This window comes from Acomys minous, assembly GCF_964271855.1.
Source record: "Acomys minous genome assembly, chromosome: 9".
Classification (NCBI taxonomy): Eukaryota; Metazoa; Chordata; class Mammalia; order Rodentia; family Muridae; genus Acomys; species Acomys minous.
Genome location: NC_140490.1, coordinates 99395273 through 99417494, shown reverse-complemented (window position 1 = coordinate 99417494; position 22222 = coordinate 99395273). Strand labels below are relative to the sequence as shown.

Here is a 22222-nt window from a genome sequence, read left to right as displayed (position 1 = left end):
CTCACTCATGTGCAGCCTAAGGCCAACTGTCTAAGGAGGAAAGAGGCCTCACTGTAAACAGCTTTATCTCCTGGACCATGCAATTTCAACACTGAAAATGACCAGAGATGGCCAACCACCAGGAGAAGTTCTATCACATAGTCCAACAGTGGGAAACCAGGCAAGTCATGCCACTGGCCATGAGTTTGGCTCAAGGGGTCAGCAAGGCATGAATGCAAATTACTTACTAGCTGTTTACTAGCTTTTCTTGGCATTAGGACATATTAAGCTCTCTTAGTTTTCTACCCAGACAAACGGGGGTGGGGGGGTGGGGAGGTGGGGGGGGGGGAAGTATTGACCTGCCTTCCTGTCAGTCAGACCCAGTTGGTGAAAGAGCTAATGACAGTATGTATTGATCATCAAAAGCTCACAAGCACGACTGACTGGAGTACAAATTCATTTAGTTTATTGACCCAAGGGTACAAGGATTGCCATGCATGGGAACTATAAAGTAAATCTAGTCCAGTTTATGAGGTAACTGTCATGTCTAACCATTTTACGCTAATGTCCATTTATGGACTCCTCCCAAACACAGTCCATTTGTTAAGTCGTCTTTCCAAAAATGTAGGATGGCTTAGAAATGTACAGAGACTGACTTCCTGCTACAGTGTGACTGCAAGAGACGATTCACCGCACTGACTTCATTAAGTCAGCTTTCTTATCGACATTACAAAGCCCCTGACAGCTTCTGCAAGACACAGAGGGACAGACTTTGAATTGGCAGTAACAATTTTGGTTATCTATTGACTGAAAAAAAAAAAGGCTTAATTTTAGGCAATCCTCACCCTGTTGTTCCAACAGTAATTTTTTTTTCTTCAGGTTTTTGGGGGTTTTTTTTTTGGTTTTTTGGTTTTGTTTTGTTTGTTGTTGTTGTTGGGTTTTTTTTGGGGGGGGGTTGTTTTTTTGTTTTGTTTTGTTTTTGAGACAGGGTTTCTCTGTGTAGCCCTGGCTGTCCTAGACTCACTTTGTAGACCAGGCTGGCCTGGAACTCAAGAGATCTGCCTGCCTCAGCCTCCAAGTGCTAGGATTAAAGTCATGCACCACCACCGCAAGCTCCAAAAGCTCATTTTGAATGACTTGTCACTTAAAGGGACAAATATCATAATTATAAGTTATAAGCAAATACTCCTCTGCTTTGGTAATAATCAAGAAAAAAATTACATATGCTGATCATGGACCCATCAATAAAATGTTTAGTTAGTGCTTGGTGAAAAAGATTAAAATATAGACTTGGTTTCTGTGGTTTTGAAACAAGGTGTTTCTTGGCTGACCTGGAACTAGCTACACAAACCAGGCTGGCCTCAACTCTTAAGAGATCCACCTTCCTCTTCCTTCCCAGTGCTGGAATTTTAAGTGTATATTACTACACCCTCCCCCACCCCCCATTTTAATACACATGAAAACTGCAAAAGCGTACTCAAAAAAAAAAAATGACGTTATGAGATGACTCACTAAAGACAAAAACATAGCCATGGTTGAGTGTGTCATCTGTCACTGTTAGCCTGAGGTAGTTTCTCCAAGTGCAGGAACCAAATTAACTGGCTTATGTGTGTTTCTTATCCACACATCCCACAGGTTGGTTTTCATGAAGGTCTGCACTGTCACTTTGACCTACATATTTAAAACAGTTCAGGTTTTGCCTCAGTTTTGTGACCTCTACTCCCTTTGGTTTTGCCAAGCTCTGCCAAAACTGCTGTGCACTCCTCAGGACGCACCTCTGACCACAGCGGAGTGAAATGCCACCCAAACCTTTGCATTCTAGTCCAGTCCCTGGCCCCCGCCTTGCCCGTTTGAACTTTGAACTTCAGGTAATTCAATACACTTCCTTGCCATCAGGGTTCCCTGTGCACATATACATTCCCAAATGAACTTTGTGTCTTCAGTTTATAAGTAGCCTGAAGGATTGTGGATATCAGAAACCCAACCTCAGAATGTTAAGAGTATCTAACAAGGCCAGACACAGTGGTGCGTGCCTGTAATCCCAGCAGCACTTGGGAGGCAGAGGTAAGCGGATCTCTGTGAATTCGAGGCCAACCTTGTGCACAGAGTGAGTCTAGGACAGCCAAGGCTACACAGAGAAACTCTTTCTGAAAAAAGCAAAACAAAACAAAATTATCTAACAAGGGCTGGAAGCATTCAAAAATGAAAAATACAATTCTATGATGGAAGTCTTTTTTTTTTTTTTTAAATCCTGCTTGGCAACCTAAGTAATAAAGTAAATTAGTAAGCCAATTAAAATCTGTAGTCAAAACACTGGTGTGTTAATAGTCCACAATGGATGAAAAAATGGTTACCAACAATCACTGCTTACAGAAGGCTTATTTAACCAAGAGCAGCTCAGACACAAAATGCAATACCTTAGCAATGAGTTGTTATTGTTATTTTTTAAAAACCTATGTATAGACTAAAGATACAACCAGAAATTACAAATGACACACATTTCTCTGGCTACCCCTAAGTCTCCAATCCTGGCAGAAAGCCTGTGACGCAGCTCAGTCCAATTTGTAACACAAGGCACTTTACCCTAAAAGATGTCCTAATACTGCTCCTCCATTCCAAACACAAAAAAATTAACTAAGTAGACTGACAGAGCCCACATGTGAAAATTTGACTGCAAACATGAAGACACCTCTGGGCTCTGCGCGCTCCCTATGTCAGGAAATTATTATCTTTGCAGTTTCAGGTGCCGATGCTTTCTAAAACCACTGGCAAGCCCTCTTCACGAAGCTTGCCAGAAGCACCATCATCTGAATTGAAAAGGTGGGGAAAGTGTCTTTAAACTTCCACATGCAAAATCCTGCTTGCTAAATTTGTAAAGAGGAAGAAGTCTTAAAAAAAAAAATGTTACCACATGACCAGGGAGAGTCCAGCAGCCTGAGTATTTAGTACTAAGGTTGAAAGGGGCCTGGAAATCTTTAATCATTAAACAGGGACGTCAGGACCACTGCTTCCTTCTCTGGAAGGTGAAGCCCAATCCTATAATATGGCCACAGGAAACTAAAATCACCAGCCAGGCTTGGTGGTGGAGAGTGTACCCTTGCTTCCACTATGTGGGAGGCAGAGGTGGGTGGGTATTCGAGTTCCGATAAGACCTTGTCTCCAAAAACAAAATTCCCTGCCAAAGTATGAGTATCAGTGACATAAAGAAGCCTCGGGCGGGCGGTAGTAGCGCATGCCTTTAATCCCAGCACTCGGGAAGCAGAGGCAGGCGGATCGCTGTGAGTTGGAGGCCAGCCTGGTCTACACAGTGAGTCCAGGACAGTCAAGAGAAACCCTGTGTTGGGGGAAAAAAAGCCTCCTATTCACTTCTAAGTAGAAAGCTACTTTCTGGTGGCCTTTCCAGCCTGTGATTACAGAAATATCTCAAAGGTAAAGATGACAGGAGGGATAGTCACATCCTGTATAAATGGGATAACTTTTCTTATAATCTACATCAAGCCAGGCTTCCTGGTGTGATCTCAGGTGGAGAGAGGAGATCAGGAAATTCAGGTCTTCCTTAGCTGCATAGCAAGTTCAAAGCCAGCCATGAGCTACAGCCGTGGCATCAAAACAAAACATTAATATGTCATGGGTGGTTTTAGGATAACAAAGGAAGGCTCAAACTTAAATTTGGAGACAGCAACAAAAAGAAACTCAAAATAAAAACAACCTAAAACCTGTAAAATAACCATTCCTCACATTTACTGTTAATCTTAACTATGAATTCCTCATTTTAAACCATCTTTTAAGAGGATTTCCAATAAATGACTTCAAAAATAAATCAGGGCTGGGCGTGGTGGCGCACGCCTTTAATCCCAGCACTTAGGAGGCAGAGGCAGGAGGATCGCTGAGTTCCAGGCCTGCCTGGTCTACAAAGTGAGTCTAGGAGAGCCAAGGCTAACACAGAGAAACCTTGTCTCGAAAAACCAAAAATAAATAAAAATAAAAATAAACCAGGCAGTGTGAAACCTTTTACATATACCGCTCTTTGATTTAAAGAAAAACGCCTGGTATTAATGAACTGCATGTACACACTGCAGTAGACACTCAGTTTTTGTCAAAATAGCTAAAGCCAAGCGCTGGCCAAAAGCAGTGAGCAGGACTATTAAGAAGCTCCTGTGCAGCAGACACAGGCTTGGCTCAGCTCAGCTCTCTGGGGAATGCAGGGTTACAGTCACAGGAAACAGCTGGACGCTAGGTCTGAGATATTTGCATGCCTCACGGGCTAGACACCACCTGAATTCTAAATCACACTTTTGTTAGGCTTTTTTTTTTTCCAAGTAGCAAAAAAGTCAGATAGCACCATCAAGACCAGTTCTCTCTTAATGAGGAAGAGATCTTAGGGCCTCAGTACAGAACTGTACCGTCTGGAGGGTCCTCCTCTCTGCTTTAGGTCACTAGAGCCTGTGCCCAAAGCCTCACCAGCTAAGCAGCTTCCAAGGATTTAACTGGCCAGCAGTAGGGCGAGACCTGGTTTAAACTACACTGTAGTATAGTGTTCAAATCCAAGTTTGGTAACATGGGACCTTTGAGAGAAAGGACTAGATGAAATATGTGTATAAAACAAAGCCATAATGAGATCCATTTCGTAGAAACACAAAGAATTTGAACTAATACAGGGTGTGACATACATCTGTGTGACATATGTCTGTGATCCCTGCATTCGGGAGGCTGAGGCAGGAAGATCTAGGCGGCCAAACCTGGGCGACATAAAACAAGAGCCCATCTCAGAAAACAAAACCCAAACCAAGTGTATGAATAGCTTTTGTATTCTATTCTCAATTACCTGGGGCATTTAGTGCTTGGTGATGTACTTCTGGACCACTGATAAAAATATCAGAAAAATTCAATCTTCCAGATTGAAAAAAAAAAGCCCTCAAGCTTGTTTGAATCCACTGACTTAGAGCAATTACTGACTTTAAGCAATGTCAACTGTGTTAATCTATGCCCAATGTTAACATGTTTACAGGTAGTATTGCCCCCTCCCCCAACCAGGTTAACTGCGAAGAAGTCAAATTTCTGCTTTCAATTTTCATGAAAGCGCCAGTCTTTCTAATCCCCCACAACCTTCAAACCAGCAGCAAATCTTCGTACATGAGGCACTACCACCTCAGTATTTCCCTCGCTACGGAAACCAGGGCTCCGAAGCCAGTGCTTTGACTTTTGAGGAAAGAAGTTTATCAACATACCTGTTGTTGAATTCCGGCTTATGGGACTTTTATGTAACTCTTGCAGGTGAGGCAAAGCGTCAAGCAAGCGATCGCTCTGCTGCCAAGAGCCTGTTCTTTAACACTCTAGGTCACCTGCCCCAGGATTCTCTAAAGGAACAAATCCACGGGACAAAACAATTGTTTCTCAAAGGTGGGCCCGAGGATAACACATCTATCTTCACTTCCCCAGGAAGCAGTGACTCGCGGGTCCTTTGGGTGGCATCACTTTTGGAAGAGGTTACCCTCCTTTGTGTCTCTCCTCATTTCATGACATTGCTAGCTTGTCAATGTGTCCATGTTTTTAACTTGAGTTAAAAAAAATACAAATAAAAACCTTACTCCTGTTTCTTCTAACGCTACCGACCACACCCGTCACCTTTGTTCCTCACCCAGTGTGTTTTTCTGCATGACCAGGGTGCAAGTGACATCAACACAGCTCACAAACCTAAGACTTCTGAGAAAAATACCTTTTAGCTGCACCTCTGTAATCATGACAAGAGAGTGATTAAAATGCCAAGATAAGAAACAATTTATTATAGAGAGAAGAAAAATTTCTCATCCAAAATATAGAAATCTGTACAACTTTGCCACAATCAATATACATGAACTGTACAAATTTACACCAGTTCATAATTTACCAAATAAAAGATGACTAACAAAGTTCACAAAATAGATGGTGGTTTGTGGAAAAGACTTCTACCCAACTGAGTACAATGAAAAGTTACAAACCAGACCTCCACTTTCTAAAAATAAGAGGTTTACTCACTCAGTCTTAGAAAACTACTAGCTAGCAAATGTACAGAGAGCTGGCTGGTGCTAACAACCACAGTTGAGACAGTGTCTTTTTAAAGGGTCTTTTAAAAGCCTGTTGCCACGGCAGATTCTGGTCACTTGCTACTTTCAAAGCCAAAAACACAATACAAGGTCTGACCGTTTCCCCCGGGGTCATGCGTACTAGTTTGTCGTTATGTACATTTATACATTTAAGTGCTAGGTAAAGTCTCCGTGGAGTTTCCAGTACTACCATGCTTACAACATTGAGCTTTCCTGTTGAGCTGCCAAAAAAAAAAAAGTTCCTGATAACTTTCAAGTGTAATAGTGCAAATTCCCCTGCAAGATGGACTGCAAAAGAGGGTTCTGAGAAATACAGATTCTCCTTAAAGGGACTGACGTTGACAAATTGGGTAGAAGGTCTGGGAGAAACTGAAACCACCCTGCCTTGACTTCACTCCCTAGCAAATAAAGTGATCCTAACCTTGGACTCACAGGCTATTTAAATCACTGAAAGGTACTGTCCAAACTATGGCACTGTCACTTTAAAAAAAAAAATTATTACCACTCTATCTTGTGCCAGATCTTCACAGCTGTGACATGGTTTAAATTCCATAATCCATCCCCAAAAGGAGCCCACCCAAAGCAAAAAATCAAATTTATCCATCCATTATAAGATGATCCATCCATAGACTATATCTTAACCTGATACAGTCATCATATTGTAGTTTTTGGAAGGGCTTGTTCTGCCCAAGAGAAGTTCCTCCTTACAGCTGATTCTGCTGTCTACCATTTGCACGTTGGTGCTGTTTTGCGTGCTGCCCCCTGCTGGTGAGGCTTCGTACAGCACACAGATGGAGCCATCCTCTCCAATCCTGTAGGACACTTCGTAGGGGTCAACCCAGAGTGTGAGTTCACTTGGGAGAAGCCTGAACAACTCTTGACTGCTCAGTCCAATCCGCTGGGCTGCCTGTCCAATCAGAGGATCCATCTTATGGTTGATGCGAATACAACGGTAACCCGATCCCTTGCACGGCTTTTCTGGGAACCAGTGATGTTTGTAATGTTCTGTGGAAGAGAGGAACAGAGAAACAATGCTTAGATCGGTAGTTCATCGCGGCCGCCGCACTGTACTCTTCTCTTGCTAGCCTCTTGGAGGAGAGGAAACGAAAAACACCAACTTTTACAAATGTCCGAGGCGGCATTCACTGTCCTGAGACAGGATGGAGAAAGAGCAGACAGGGTTTCTGAATTAACAGTGTGGCAAACAGCGGCCGGGGCACTGACCCGCTTGAGCCGCCAAAACAGGAATCCCGCGCGCTGCCCCAGCTGGCCGGATTGCACAGGCGACCAGGAGGGAACCTGTTTACTTTCTCCACCCCACGGGGGTCGCACACAATAGACTTTATGGCTTTGGGGGGGGGGAGTGGGGGCAAGACAACGCCACAGTGGACTGTTAACCCCGAAGGGAAAGAAAAACAAGAAACCCTAAACCAAGATCTGGGCTGGGTTGTAATTGTACCGGTGACAAATCCGATGATTAATGGGCAAGAGGCACGGGAGGTGCGGAGACCTGGCACGTCGGTCCCCGGGCTGGCTCCGGGGCCACGGCAGCGACGAGCAAGTCAGGGGCCCCGCAGGCGACCCCCGCAACGGTCGCGGCGGCCTGGCGGAGGGGACCGACGGGACGCCGGACCCCGGGTCTTTTGTCCCCCGCGACCGGCCCGCAGCCGTCGGGGCGCAGCTTCCCGTCGCCCCGTTTCGGATCCTTTGTTGTGCGTGTCGCGACGTCCCGCCGCCCAGCCCTCCCCCCGTCTTCACCCCCCCCCCCCGAGCCCCGGCCGGGACGCGCCCGTTAGTGGCCACCCGCGACGGGTCCCGCGCCCCGCTCACCTGCCAGCAGTTCCTGGAGGCTCTGGCTGAAGGTCTGCAGCTGTCGCTCGCTCGTGAGCCCCTTGGTGCGGAGGAACTTGGAGATGAAGGACACCGCGGCGGCAATCTCGCCTATCATGGTGGCGGCCCGGGTGTAGAAGGGATGCATGGGGGCGGCGGACGGGGGTGGCCCGGGGCGGCCGGGGCTCGGCGGCGCGGCCCCGACGGCGGAGCGGCCACCCCGGGAGCACGCCCAGACCCGACGGCCGAGAGGAAGCGAGGGCGCGAGGCGCGGACGGCTACTGGTTCTATGGGATTTTTTTTTTCTTTCTTTCTTTTAGAGTAAAAAAGTTATTTTCAAGCCAGGAGGCGGCAGGAGAGAAAGAGAGAGAGAGAGAGATACGAGCGATGGCGGCCTGGTCACATCGCTCGGACCTCCCCAGCCGCCTCCGCCTCCAGCTCGGTAGCCTCCGAAGATCCCGAGAGTTGCATTTCCAGCTCCGAGGGGCGAAGAGCAGCCGCCGCCGTGCAGCTCATTTTATAGCGCTGCGGAAAGGAAGTGGCGTACCCGGAGCGTGACGGCGGACGCCAGCCAATCCGGAGATCGCACCATTGTGACGCAGGCAGATTCGGAGCCGGAGGGGGCGGGAGAAGGGCCGCCAGGGGGGCGGGCCCAGAGGCCGGGAAGAGAGGGAGGAGCTGACGTAATCTGCTTGTAAACAAATAAACCCCCGAGTGGCAGCCTGAGACGCTGGAGCCGTGCGGGGCGGAGGGACCAGCCGAGGAGGCGCGTGTGAAAGCTCCGCCCCCGCGCTAGCTCCGCCCACGGCCCTGGCCAGCCGGGACTCTACGGTCTCGGAACGCGGCTCCGGGGTCCGGGTTCCGAGACTCCGTTTAACGCAGCGTGCCCGGAGCCGCCTGCCGGACGCGGGTTCGGTCTCCGTCCGCAGCCGCAGCTCCGATCCCTGTACTTACTCCGTGTTTATTTACATCTGGTTCCAGCTCCAGTCTGAGTGGCTGGCTGGTCTCGGCGGGAGGAGCGTACGGTGGCGGAGTGTGGGGCTCCGATGTGTGCAGAGGTGGAGGAGCCAGCTCCCACGAGCTGTTAATCCGGCTGGTTAAAGCGAACCCGGGACTACAGAACCCCGGCAGCCTCGGGGAACGGTGAGGACGTGTCTGCAAAAAGTTGAAAGAAAAAAGAAAAGGAAGGAGGGCTTTGAAAATAATAATTTTTTAAAATCTGCATATGTATTTTAAAAGTGTACACACAACCAACGTATTTTTTCCCTAGTTGAAGAAATGTCAGAACTTTAGAGCTGGGCTGCTGTTAAAGCAAACAAAAGATTAAACTTTCAGCTTGTTGAGTGTTAAGCAGAGACACCCACATTTATTTGCAAAGGCATTTGGAAACGGCCTGGAGAGAAAGCATGAGCCTGCCAAAACTATTAGCTCCAAACAGGGTTAACCCAACTCTATTAAAATAGGAGAGGGGAGAGGAGGGAAAAGAAGGTCAAGTCCAGGCAGGCAGGAGGAGAAAGCAAACAAGAAGTTGAGCTCTACCAGATGGAAATAAACATCTAGGGTTTAGTTGGTCATCAGTTGCGACACACACCATTTTAGAAATATATGGAGCTAGCCGGTGTAGTGGGAAAGCAGAGCACTGATTGGTTACTGAGAAGTTTGCTTAAGTGAAATTATTTTTTTTATTAATACACAGTACTAAAGTAGCCACACATGTCCTCTAAAGACAATATTGTGAAAAAGCACTAGCTTAGCCCGGTGGTGCAGTACAACTTTAATCCCAGCACTTGGGAGGCAGAGGCAGGTGGATCTCTAAGTTCTGCAGAGGGAGTTCTGGCACAGCCAGGGCTACACAGAGAAACACTGTCCCAAAAAAGAAAGAAAGAAAACCAAAAAAATAAAAAGTCTACTTTGTATTTTGTGAAACTATTGATTTTCTTTTATAATAAAGTAAGTCGAATCTCTTCTCTCTTCTCTTCTCTTCTCTCTCTCTCTCTCTCTCTCTCTCTCTCTCTCTCTCTCTCTAAGTGGTAAATAGAACTTTCTGAAAAACAAACGGAATAGCAAGCAGGCTTTGCACTGGAGCCAGGAGGCCTGTAGTGAGGTAGGCATCACTCTTAACCACCCTGCTCCCCACCTGTCTTTTAGTCACAGCCCTTCCAGGCAGGACTCAGAATGAGGAGAGTAAACCTGTCCGGTTCTCCTGTACCTGACCTCCAGTTTGGAATCCCAGAGACTCAGAGAATAAACAGATTCCTCTACGAAACAAAAAAAATGAAGCTAACAAAACACTTAAAAATCAAACTCCCACAGCTCCCTATGCCTGGTCCTCTCCATATCCCAAACATGACCAGGACCTCATCTGATAACTTTAAAATTAGGCCGGGCTGTGAGTTCAAAGCCAGCCGAAGTTGAGTCCTTGTCTCAAAGCAAAGAAGTCAGTTCAAGAAGCTAAGAGAAGTTTGTTTGTAATTCCATCCTGAGGCAGGAGACCTAGGGCTATGCCTCAGCTGGTAGAGTGTTTATTTAGAGTACAGAAAGATCCCAGCTCTGCATAAACCAGGAGCAACGACACATGCTGATAATGTCAGCACTGGGGTAGCAAAGGCAGGAAGATGAGAAAGTCAAGGTAATCCTCAACCACATAGTGAGACCTTACAAACAGTCATGGCATCACTATCATAGGATTTCTGTCAAAACAAAATCAGAAAATGAACTTGGGGATTTTGTTTTGTTTTTGTTTTTGTTTAATTGGCAAACAGAACAAACATCAGCAGCTCAGGAAACACTTTCTATAGGGGTAACTGTTGGTCAATTTAGCAGAATCCAAAGAGTTGTGCAGTTTTTGATCCTATGTCAAATGTTTTTAACCACAAAGGAAGAAGAAAGAGAAACGTGTATGTATGTATGTATGTATGGAGTAAGGGAAGGTTTCTCTAACCTATAAACTACTAAACTTTAAGCCAGGCGTGGTGGTGCATGCCTTTAATCCCAGCACTCGGGAGGCAGAGGCTGGCGGATCGCTATGAGTTCGAGACCAGCCTGGTCTACAAAGTGAGTCCAGGATAGCCAGGGCTGTTACACAGAGAAACCCGCTCTCAAAAAACCAAACCAAAACCAAAACACACACACACACACACACACACACACACACACACACACACCAAACAAACAAACAAACAAACAAAAACAAACTACTAAATTTTGGGGACCAGCAGTGTTGAAAACCTTGACGTCGTCTCAAGACAGCACAACACCAAGTTGTCAGCACAAAGATTTATTTGCCCCAGAGGCCAGGGAATAAGATACAAAGACAGGAGCTAGAGGACAGGAAGAAGAGGATGAGAACAAGGGAAAGGCGGCAGAGGGATTTGTCCCCAAGGGATAAAGAACTGCCTCTGGATGGAGAGGAGACAGACCTGGCATATAGGAAAATGGCGGTTTACAAAGGTAAAGGGGGAAACTTTATGAGATGCAGAGGTGTTTGGTTTTAATTGCGCATGTTAATTGGGTGAGCCAAAAATGGGCTTTTGATTGCTGGAGTTCAATACTTTGATGGCTGGACCTTGGGAGTCGGCCTCAGGAGGAGGAAGCAGCCAAATAAGGGACCAGACCTTGGGGGCTAGCTTTAGGATGTACTCTAACAGGTTTCAGCAAGGCAGAGGTCAGGAGGAGGAGGGCAAGGCCTGCCAGCGCCATGTTTGCCATGCTAGCTAGAGCCTTTTCGCCATCTAGTTCTATCATGGAAGGGTGTGTGTGGTAAGCAGGAAAGTTATCAATATCAAAATACGGCATCATGGCTTAGACATGTTTTTGTATTTTGGGGACGGGTAGGGTAGGGTGAGATATCTCACTGTGTAAAACTGGGTAAGTAGAATAGGCTGGCCTTGAATTTAGAAATCTACCAGGCTCTGCCTCTGAATGGATAAGATTAAAAGATTGCGCCAACATGCCCGTCGGCACCCTGTCCAAGGCCAACTTTTAGTTCAAAGAAGGCAAACAACCCAAGAGAGAGCCAGAGAGAGGACACAAGATCTTCCTGTGTAGCCCAACGGGGTTTGTTTTTTTTTTTTTTCTGTTGTTGTTGCTGTTGTTTCATTTTTTTGTTTGTTTTGTTTTTTTTCCGAGACAGGGTTTCTCTGTGTAATAGCCCTGGCTGTTCTGGAACTCTCTTTGTAGACCAGCCTCGAACTCAAAAAGATCTGCCTGCCTCTACCTCCAGTGCTGGGATTAAAGGCGTATGCCACCATGCCCGGCCATATCAACATTACCTTTAAGTGTTTACAATTAAGTCACAATGTTAGGACTAAATTAGGTTGTTGTGCTAACCATTACATATTCTAGCCGGGCGTGGTGGCACACGCCTTTAATCCCAGCACTTGGGAGGCAGGGGCAGGCAGATCACTGTGAGTTCGAGGCCAGCCTGGTCTACAGAGCAAGTCTTGGACAGCCTGAAACCCTGCCTCAAACAAAACAAAACAAAACAAAAAAAACCCCACAAACAAACACAAAAAACCAAACCAAACAAACAAAAACATTTCGTATTCTGTCCTCACTACCAAAGGACCTCTTTGCTTTTCCACTTCCCTAATAACTGTTTGTATGTTCCCCAGAAAACTTTCTCTGACCCTCTAGATAGCAATGACCGTGCGCAGTGCTGCCCCTCACTCTGGTACTTACCCAGATTGAACATAATTAATCTCAGTATATGAAATCTTATCTGCTGCAGGATCGTTGAAATTTGAGCAACATGGTGTGAAAGTAGACAACTCCATCTCAATGCATACGGCACACAACAGAATCTGTTCTACATCCTCAAGTAAGAAAGGACTTCCTGGTCCCCTTCTGATGAAAGACCCTCTTCCTTCCATTCCCGAATCCCCACCCCCAGCACGTCTGTCGACGGAAGGTAATGAGATACTCTTAGTGCAAAGTGATGTTGAACTTCTGGTCCCTTGCTTCCGTGTCCTTAGTATTGGGATTGCAGTTAGTTGACCACCACTTGAGGCTGCAGATGGAACCTAGGGCATCCTGAATACTAGACAGTCACTCTACCAACTAAACAACATCGCCAACACTCCTAGAAAAAAATTATTTTGTAAGGTTTGTTTTTAATTATGTACGTGTGTGTGTGTGTGTGTGTGTGTGTTCGTACATGAGTTCAGTGATCGAGACAGTCCCGGAGACATTTTTTAAAAGCCAAAAACTAACAATAGAACTACCATCCCATCCCACAATCTTCCCATTGGTTGTAAAGCTATTTGAAGTAGCTTTAAGATGTATTGAGCCGGGCGTGGTGGCACACACCTTTTATCCCAGCACTCAGGAGGCACAGGCAGGCAGATCGTTGTTCAAGGCCAGCCTGATCTACAAAGCATATCCAACACAGTCAGTGCTACCCAGAGAAACCCTGTCACCCTGTCTCAAAAAAAAAAAATTATAAATGTATTAAAATTAAATAACTTCTTCACCTAATTTATTTCCATCCTACTCACAATAGTCAATGAATGGAATTGACCTACATGCCCACCAAGTCATGAGTGGATAAAGAAAATGTGGTATTTTTGAATGGAATACTACTTACCTTTAAAAAAAAATAAAATTCTTGTGATTTGTGACAATGTGGATGGCACTGTGTGGCTTTTCCTGGAGAGAAGTAAGGAAACATCTGTTCAATCTAGGAAGGGTGCTGGTGACAGAAATGAGAAGTGATTGCACCCAAATCTACACTGTAAAATAGTGAGCTTAATGTGATTACTTCTAAAGCATGGGTAAGTGTTTGCTTAGAGAAAAATGGATGACTCGAGGACAGCTGTGTCACTAAAAGCTCACCTAGCCTTGCTGATGACTACACCAAAGCCAAAGTCCCATCCAGGAAGCTCCTTGCAAGACCTGCATCTGAGCTGATCAAGAGACCTTTCTCACCAGCATTTTGTTTTGTTTTGTTTTGTATGAAACAGGGTTTCTCTGTGTAGCCTTGGCTGTCCTGGACTCACTCTGTAGACCAGGCTGGCCTCGAACCCACAGCGATCTGCCTGCCTCTGCCTCCTGAGTGCTGGGATCAAAGGCGTGCGCCACCACTGCCCAGCTATCGCCGGCTTTTACTACTGATCATACCACCTTGGGGAGGAGCCTTGAGTAGTGTGTATGCCTCAGGAGCTTTATTACAGGTCAAAAGGTGTTTGCTTCCTTAGCCCTGTAAACTTCATGTACTTCTTGAGTCTTACTGGTCCTCCCACCATGATGGAAAGTTTCAAATGGGAGGAAACAACTACGTGGAAGATGAAACTAGATGCCGCCATATCAAGTGAAATAAGTTAGAAATTGGACATTCTAGACCTGATAGCACAGACTTGTAATCCTGTCTACTCAGAAGGGCAAGAAAGGAGAACTGTCCAGAATTTGAGGCTAACCTGGGCTACACAGTGGCCAGCCTTGGATTAAAAAACTATATATATATATATATATATATATATATATATATATTAATGATATCTCAGAAGAAAAAGTTGAGAGTACACAGCAGTTACAAGAGGCTGGGAAGGATAAAGAAAAGGCAAGAGTAGGCTAGGAAAGTCAGGTGTGTGTACTATAGGTCATTTATGGCCAGTATGTAGCCCAGGCCACTTGTAGCTCACACAACAGTCACAGTCCTGTTAGTCTTTTAACTTGGCAGTCCTCCTGTCCCGGACTCCCAAGTGTGTGCCACCATGCTCGTTTGGTACAACATTTCTTCTTCTTCTTCTTCTTCTTCTTCTTCTTCTTCTTCTTCTTCTTCTTCTTCTGTTTTTTCAAGACAGGGTTTCTCTGTGTAGCCTTGGCTGTCCTAGACTTGCCTTGTAGACCAGGCTGACCTTGAACTCACCGCCTCCCAGCGCTGGGATAAAAGGTGTGTGCCACCACGCCCAGCTAGTACAACATTTCTTGATAGAAAATTGCAGTTGTGTACCGGTGCAGCTCAAGCATTAGGACGTGGTTGTCTCATCCCGGTAATCCAGCATTCCAGAGGCTGAGGCTGGGGAAGGAAGGATGGCTGTGAACACAAGGTTAGAAGAAATAATGTTTGTGACTATTCTTTCACCACATAGAAATGATAGCTGAGGGTCTGTGGGATGGCTTTTCGGGAAAAGATACCTGCTGGCAATCCTGATGACCTCAATTTGATCCCTGGGATCCATAGGGTGAGAGAACATACTCCTGCCAAGTTGTCCTCTGACCTCCATGTTCCTGCCTGTTCCCATAAACACACACACACACACACACACACACACACACACACACACACACATACACACACGCACACACACACACACACACACACACACACACACTATACTACAATACTAGAAAAGGATGTTGTGATAATCTCAGCACTCCAGAGGCAGAATCAGGAGAAAAAGGAGTTCAAGGTCAGCTTTGTCAAGGTAGTGAGTTCAAGGATACCCTGAGCTCTATGAGACCCTGTCTAAAAGGATCAAACAATAAAACCAAACAAAAGCTTCTGAGAGGTGCAGGATGCTGAGGTTGTTGCCCTTGGTTGGCAGAGTGATTTTTTTCCCATTCATCAAATTCTGGGTTTTTCCGGGTGTGATGGTGCACACGCTTTTAATCCCAGCACTCGGGAGACAGAGGCAGGCAAATCTCTGTGAGTTCGAGGCCAGCCTGGTCTACAAAGTGAGTCTAAGACAGTCAAGGCTACACAGAGAAACCTTGTCTCAAAAAACAAAAACAAACAAAAACAAAACAAGAAACAAAGGACCCCCTCCAAAAAACCCAAAAAAACAAAAAATTAAATAAACCCTGGGTTTTGATCCCCAGTACCTCTTAAACAGCATGGGGTACACACTGCAATCCTAACCAGATCATAAAACAGAAGATTGTCATCTTTAGAAGGCTACATTCCTAGTTTGAGGCCAGCCCTGTTTTAGAAAGAAAAAAAAAGGGGGGGGGGGGAGAGGAAAGAAGAAAAGAGAAGGGAAGGGATGGAGAGAAGGAAAGAAATCAACTGGGGGAAACACCTCAGTTGGCTAACATGAAAGGCTCTCGATCCCATCCCTGAGAGAGAGAGAGAGAGAGAGAGAGAGAGAGAGAGAGAGAGAGACAGACAGACAAACAGAGAGAGAAAGAGAAAAGAAGAAGAAGAAGAAGAAGAAGAAGAAGAAGAAGAAGAAGAAGAAGAAGAAGAGAAAGAAGAGAGAAGAGAAAGGGAAAGAAAAGGAGGTCATAGAGCAGTGATTCTCAACCTTCCTAACGCTGCTACCCTTTAATACACGTCCTTATGTTGTGGTGACCCCCAACTATAAAATTTTTGTCTCTACTTCATAACTGTAGTTTTGCTGCTGTCACGAATTGTAAGGTAAATATCTCTGTTTTCCAGTGTTTCTTAGCTGACCCCTCAGAAAGCGCTGTTCAACTCCCAGGTTAAAAAACGGCTGTTAAATATTAACCTTCAACTAAACAGCATAACAGCACTGAGTGGAACAACACTGTCTAACATGTGCAAGATCCTGCCTTCCATCCCTCCTGCTGGGAAAACAAGAAACCAACTTTGGGGATGAAAACTGTGGCACTGGTGCTGACTGGCATCCTGGTGAGGCTGGCACCCTGCTGTGAGCACAGTACTGATGCTGTGCCATGATTTTTACTTTTAAATAAAGGTAGGAAAGGATTGATTTTTCTTGTAGCATTTAAATTCCTCATTATGACAGACTGTCTACTTGAGTAAGTGAGACAGCAGCAGTCTTATTTTTCTGGAGAGTCACTTGAAACACAAACTGTTTCAAGAACACAGTTCTTTCTTTTCTCCTTTTGTGCTGTTTTTGGTTTTGTTGTGAGTCAGGAGCTTTCGTAGGCCAGCCTGGCCTCCTAACTCGAAAATGTAACTAAAGATGACTTTTGAGTTTCCAAACTGACCTCTACCTCCCCAGTGCTTGGATCACAGAGTTGCAGCACCATATCCGGGTATTAAAATGCTGAGGATACCACTCAGGCCTTCCTGCACGTTGCTACGTGCTAAGCACTCTACAACTGAACTGCATGCCTGTTTCTCATGAACACAATTAAAACAAACAAAACAAAAACTCCCACCTTTGATCTGGTGGTGATGGTTTTAATCCCAGCACTTGCAAAGCAGAGTGAGGCACATCTGAAGCTACCCTGCTCTACAGAACATGTCCCAGGACGGCCATGGCCTCACAAAGAAGCCCTGTCTTGAGAAGCCAAAACATTTTCAATAAACTCCCTTTAAGCTAGGTGTGCAAAATAAATACAAAACATTTGAACTTGATTTCCACTCCCGCGAATATTTCATTATCTCTGTGTAAATACTGCCAAATCCTACAAAAATACCTAATCTCCAAACACTTATGGCCAGACAGTATGGAGAATGAGCCTTCACCCTGCGCCATTTGTAGCATCTACTAGCATTCTCTAGGATCCATCTTGTTGTTGTTGTTGTTGTTGGTTTGTTTGTTTGTTTGCCCTTGGCTGTCCTAGAACTCCCTATGTAGACTAGAACACACAAAGCCATAGAGATCCAGCAGCTTCTGCCTCCAAGGTGCTGGGAGGAAAGGCCCATGCCATCATGCTTGGTGGTCTTCAGCATCTCTGGGGCCTGCTGTCTATCACTTACCCAGGCCTGGGATTCACTGTGTCCCTCAAGGCCCAACAGACAGCCCTGAGAATGGAAGCACAGAGATCCAACACAAATGTGGCCTGGGAATGTAGCTTAGTGGTAGGGTATTTGGTCAGCAAGCTCAAGGCGCTCTCTCTCTCTCTCTCTCTCTCTCTCTCTCTCTCTGCTTTTTGAGACAAGGTTTTTCTGTGTAGTTTGGCTGTCCAGGATCTTCCTTCATAGATTGAGCTCACAGAAATACAAGGGTGTACACTACCACTCCCAGATTTCAGTCTCTTAAAAAGTCTTACACACACACACACACACACACACCATGGCAAGATGGCTCAGTGGTTATAGGCAAAGCCTGACAAATGACTTTGATTCCTGAAATCATCATGGCAGGAGAAGAGACCCAAGGAGGCAGAGGCAGGTAGATCTCTGGGAGTTCGAGGCCAGCCTGGTTTACAAAGAGTCCAGGACAGCCAAGGCTACACAGAGAAACCTTGTCTCCAAAAACCAAAAGAAGAAGGAGAAGGAGAAGGAGAAGGAGAAGGAGAAGAAGAAGAAGAAGAAGAAGAAGAAGAAGAAGAAGAAGAAGAAGAAGAAGAAGAAGAAGAAGATAGAAGAGACCCAAGTTCCAAATGCTGTCCCTCAGATCTTCACAGGTTTGACATGGTGCTTGTGCTCATACACACAGAAAAGCTGGAGGGCAAAGGGTGTGAATGCCTGTGATTCCAGTCTTGGGAGACGGAGGTCAAAAGATCAGGGGTTCAAGATCAGCCTCTGCTATGGAGGATGGAGGCCAGCTTGTGACACAAGGGACTCTGTCTCATAAAAAAAAAAATAAAAAATAAATAAACAAATAAATAAGATCAATCAGAGACAAAGCCTTTATCTTTGAATATGTGATAAGGAACCCCCAAAGTGAAACAGAAAGTGAACTATGATTTTGTCTTCCTGGAAGGCAGAAAAAGAAAGGGGGGCTGGGCTTGGAGTATTTTCAAAGCTTAAAGCAAAGACAATAAAGGTCATTGAAAACACATGGTGTGGGGGCAGGGGAGTGGCTTGGGTATTTGGGACAGAAAAGTGGTGTGATCAGATTTATTTTTTGAAAGCTAAAAAGAATGATAGATTTTAGAAAGATAAAGTTGAAATTTTTTTTCCTTCTATCTCCTTAAATCTTGAAATACTTGAGTATTTTTAGAGGTCTATACTTCTTTTGTTGTGGTTTCTTTAGATAAAGTTTTGCTGGGTCATCTGGGCTAACCTCAAACTCCTTCTGTGTGGGCCTCGTTGTGCTGGGATTACAGGCCTGGCTCAATCCCGTCCATTATTGTGTTTGTTGTGTGGCAGCCACGGGCAGTGGACCCTTCTGGTGGCCGCGACCTGGTTGCCATCCTTCCCTTGCTTTTCCCCTAGGGTTTGAACTCAAGAGGCACCAGAACTGTTTGGATCTGCTGGGTTCAAAGAGAAGAAAAGAACTACTCATCAGAAGTGACCAATTGGGGGCGGGGGAGCTCAGTTTCTTCTTGTGTGGCCTTGGCTGTCCTGGACTCACTTTGTAGACCAGGCTGGCCTTGAACTCCTAGAGATCAGCCTGCCTCTGCCTCCCAGGGTGTGGGATAACAGGCGTGTGCGCCACTGGGCCTGGCTTCATCCTCCCCTTTTGAGACAGCAAAGGATGACTTCAAGCTTCTGATCCTCCTGCCTCCACCACCCTAGGGCGGTAGGATTCTAGGGTGAGCTACTGCGTCTGGCTTATGTTGGGGGCCAGGCAAGTACTTTACTAAGGATGCCACATCCCAAGCCTCACACTTGGTTTCTTCCCGTTTCAGTTCTTGTCAGCGTATTGGATTTGGTGGCTATCTTCCAGGTGACCTCTTTTTTGACTTGTCTCAGAAGTTCGGTCCCCATGGACTCATGTCTGAGCAAATGGCTTTTTTTTTTTTAATGGGAATCTCCCTATACAGTCGGGCTTAGCCCTTGGACTCTTCATCAGTCCTCTTCAGTTCATGAGTCCTGAGATCGCAGATCTACAGACTGGGATTTCGCCAACCTTCGGGACAGTTCTAAAGAAAACAACTCACTCACAACCATATTGTAGCTCTCACACCACGTGCTGGAAAACTCAGTAAGATTTTCAAGAGACATGCTTTTTGCTAACAAGGACTGGAAAAAACGAAAGCTGGAGTAAGTAGGCAAGAGAGCACAAACAGTTGGGGACGGGAGCGGGGGATCACACATCAGGGCAGTGGTGGTGGAGACATCTTATGGTTGGCATACCCCGGAAAATACAGTGACTTTTATTAAAAGGCTGGCTGGAAAATGGAGTCAAAAGGCAGATTAAAAAGTCTGCCAAATAAAATAATTTTCACTGGAATGAAAAATTTCCCTAAGGGTAGATACGAGAAAACAGGGGCTAGGGGTGGGGGTGGGGGTAGCGGGGGGGGGGGGGGGGGGAGGGGTGGCTTCTATTTAAGGCCACTTGAAGCTTTGCTTCTTGAAGCTTTCCACTTCCCCTATGACCTGAATCTTGAGAGAGGAACTCTAAGCTGCTCCACAGACTAAGGCAAACAAGAGGAAGCTTGTGACCAGTGGGGTGTGGAAAGGCCCGGTGGCTACCGCTGAACAGCCCAGTTAGACGCCAACATTTGCCCCCCCAGGAGGTCCCACCCCATGGTCTCTAGTAAAGCCTCAGGGCCATTTCTCAAAATCCGGCTCCACCCCAAACCTTTTCTTTTCTTTTTTTTTAGAGCTCAGCCTTGTGACTCTCTCTGTTTATCTGTTTTTAAAGTCCCCACCATCTGCCCTATCTCTCAGAACAAGGCTTCTGTGGTCAGAGAGGTCTTGGTTCCATCTCTGCGGGGAAGCAAGGTTTTGTTCTCTTTTGTTTTCGCTCCTGGTGATGTTAGCCTGTTTGTTACTTAGCATAGGCTGGTCTTGAACTCACTAAGTAGAGGAAGATAAGCTTGAACCTTTGATCCTTCTGCCTCCATCTCCCACAATTATAAACCAGCATCACCACTCATTACTGGAGGCCAGGTGGGGTTTGTTTTGAAATTTTTGGTCAGTGGACAATGGAATGGCTTTCACTGACATTGTCTTACCTCTGTATCCTTATACACCCCTCTCCCTCCCCACTACCATCCCCAACCCCCTCCCCCCACCTGCCCCCCCAAGTACCTCTCTTCTCCCTAACAGTCCCCCTTGTGCTTTCATGACACATATATTCCATTGCCCCTGTCTTCTCTCTTCCCCTGTACGTGTTTTTCTCCCTTTCCGTAGTCCACCCACCATGACCATCATGATGCACACATGCACACACATGTGCACGACTCCCTTAACATCATGATCTCCGGTTCGATTTCTTGCCGGTGAAGTAACTATACCTGCCTTTACATCTGAATAGCATCCTACTGAGTATATGTACCACATTTTAAAACCTATTTATTAAAAAAAAAATAAAATAAAAATAAAAATAAAATTGATTTATTTGGTGGACCTCTAGACTGGTTGAGCTGTTTAATTTTAAATTTTGTGCATTTACGCGCAGTGTGCAGGTACATGAGTACCCTAGTGCACCTGTGGAGGTCAGAGAGCAACTCTGTGGAGTTGACTCTCTTCTTCTACCATGTGGTCCTCAGGATGAGACTCACGTCATCAAGCTTGGGAGCAAGACCCTCCATCTAATGAGCAGCCACTGTGCCATTCCAATTTTGTCAATTAAAAAAAAAAAAGATGATGATTATGATGATGTTGATGATGATGATGAAGAAGATGGTGTGTGTGTGTGTGTGTGTGTGTGTGTGTGTGTGTGTGTGTGTGTATGGTAGATACAGGCAAACATCTGCAGGTATCAGAGGTCAACATTTATGTGTTTGCTTTGTCTCTTTATTCTGGGTTTCAGAGCTTGAACCCAGGCCATCAGGTTTACCCAGCCCCTGCTTTGTCAGCTCAGCCATTCCCCACAGTTCATATCAGTCTCCCACCGAAACGCCCTCTGCCCTCTTACCCAGTTTTTGTTTTGAGATGGGCCTTAGGTAGTCTTAGACTGTCCTCCAACTTCTCCTTGTCACCCAAGCTGTCCTTGAACTCATGAGACTCCTGCCTCGGCTTCTTTTGTGCCGGGACATATTATTGGTTATAGAGACTAGTGTAGTAGATAAACATAGACGTGTCGCAGTATGCTGACTTAGAGTCGCCCTTCCTATGGATGCTCAGGAGTGATACGAGCAGAGTATGTGGTTAGGTGTATTTGTAGACCCACCAAGGTGCTTTCCATAGTGGCTGCACTACCAGCTGTGTACAAGGCATCTCTCTTTGCCTACTACCCGGCTCCAACCCTAAGGTTTTGTTGTGTTTTTCTTTTAGGTTTTCGAGATGGGATTTCTCTGTGTCACAGTCCTGGCTGTCCTGGATTTGCTTTTGTAGATCAGGCTGACCCCAACCTCATAGTGATCAGCCTGCCTCTGCCTCCCAAGTGCTGGGATTAAAGGCGTGCGCCACCATGCCTGGCTTCCAGCCCTAAGGCTTAAGCATGGTCAGGTAATAAGCCTTCTGGGAAGACTGTGAAGAAACAAATCTTCACTAACGATGACCATACCCCGAGTGATGCTAACGTTCTGATAGGAAGCATGTGGCTCTCTGTTTGGGATTCTCGCTAGTTCTTTAGCAGAGCTGGCCTCACCCAGTTCATAAAGCAACTATGGCCCCA

General features: G+C 45.8%; 1 protein-coding gene and 1 long non-coding RNA gene across 3 annotated transcripts; one reads left to right on the top strand and one right to left on the bottom strand.

The window, feature by feature from the left end:
• Positions 1–5733: 5733 nt before the first annotated feature.
• On the bottom strand, positions 5734–8384 carry BTG1 (BTG anti-proliferation factor 1). The gene is made up of 2 exons (XM_084796690.1): positions 7893–8384; positions 5734–7067 (listed from the first exon to the last, which is right to left on the bottom strand). The coding sequence occupies exons 1-2, from the start codon at positions 8038–8040 to the stop codon at positions 6700–6702; spliced, it is 516 nt and encodes a 171-aa protein (XP_084652816.1). The 5' UTR covers positions 8041–8384; the 3' UTR covers positions 5734–6699.
• Positions 8385–8518: 134 nt separating this feature from the next.
• LOC311605834 lies at positions 8519–20936 on the top strand. 2 transcript variants are annotated; one of them, XR_014782102.1, is made up of 5 exons: positions 8519–9035; positions 12622–12801; positions 18928–19247; positions 19344–19698; positions 20794–20936. It is a non-coding gene; the product is annotated as an uncharacterized lncRNA (long non-coding RNA). The 2 variants fall into 2 exon arrangements; XR_014782103.1 differs by lacking the exon at positions 20794–20936 and having other exon boundaries at positions 19344–19911.
• Positions 20937–22222: the final 1286 nt, after the last annotated feature.

Coding starts and splice junctions, on each gene's coding strand:
- BTG1 (XM_084796690.1), bottom strand. CDS start 8,040: ATGCATCCCTTCTACACCCGGGCCGCCACCATGATAGGCGAGATTGCC. Junction 7,068..7,892: donor CCTCCAGGAACTGCTGGCAG/GTGAGCGGGGCG, acceptor TCTCTTCCACAG/AACATTACAAACATCACTGG.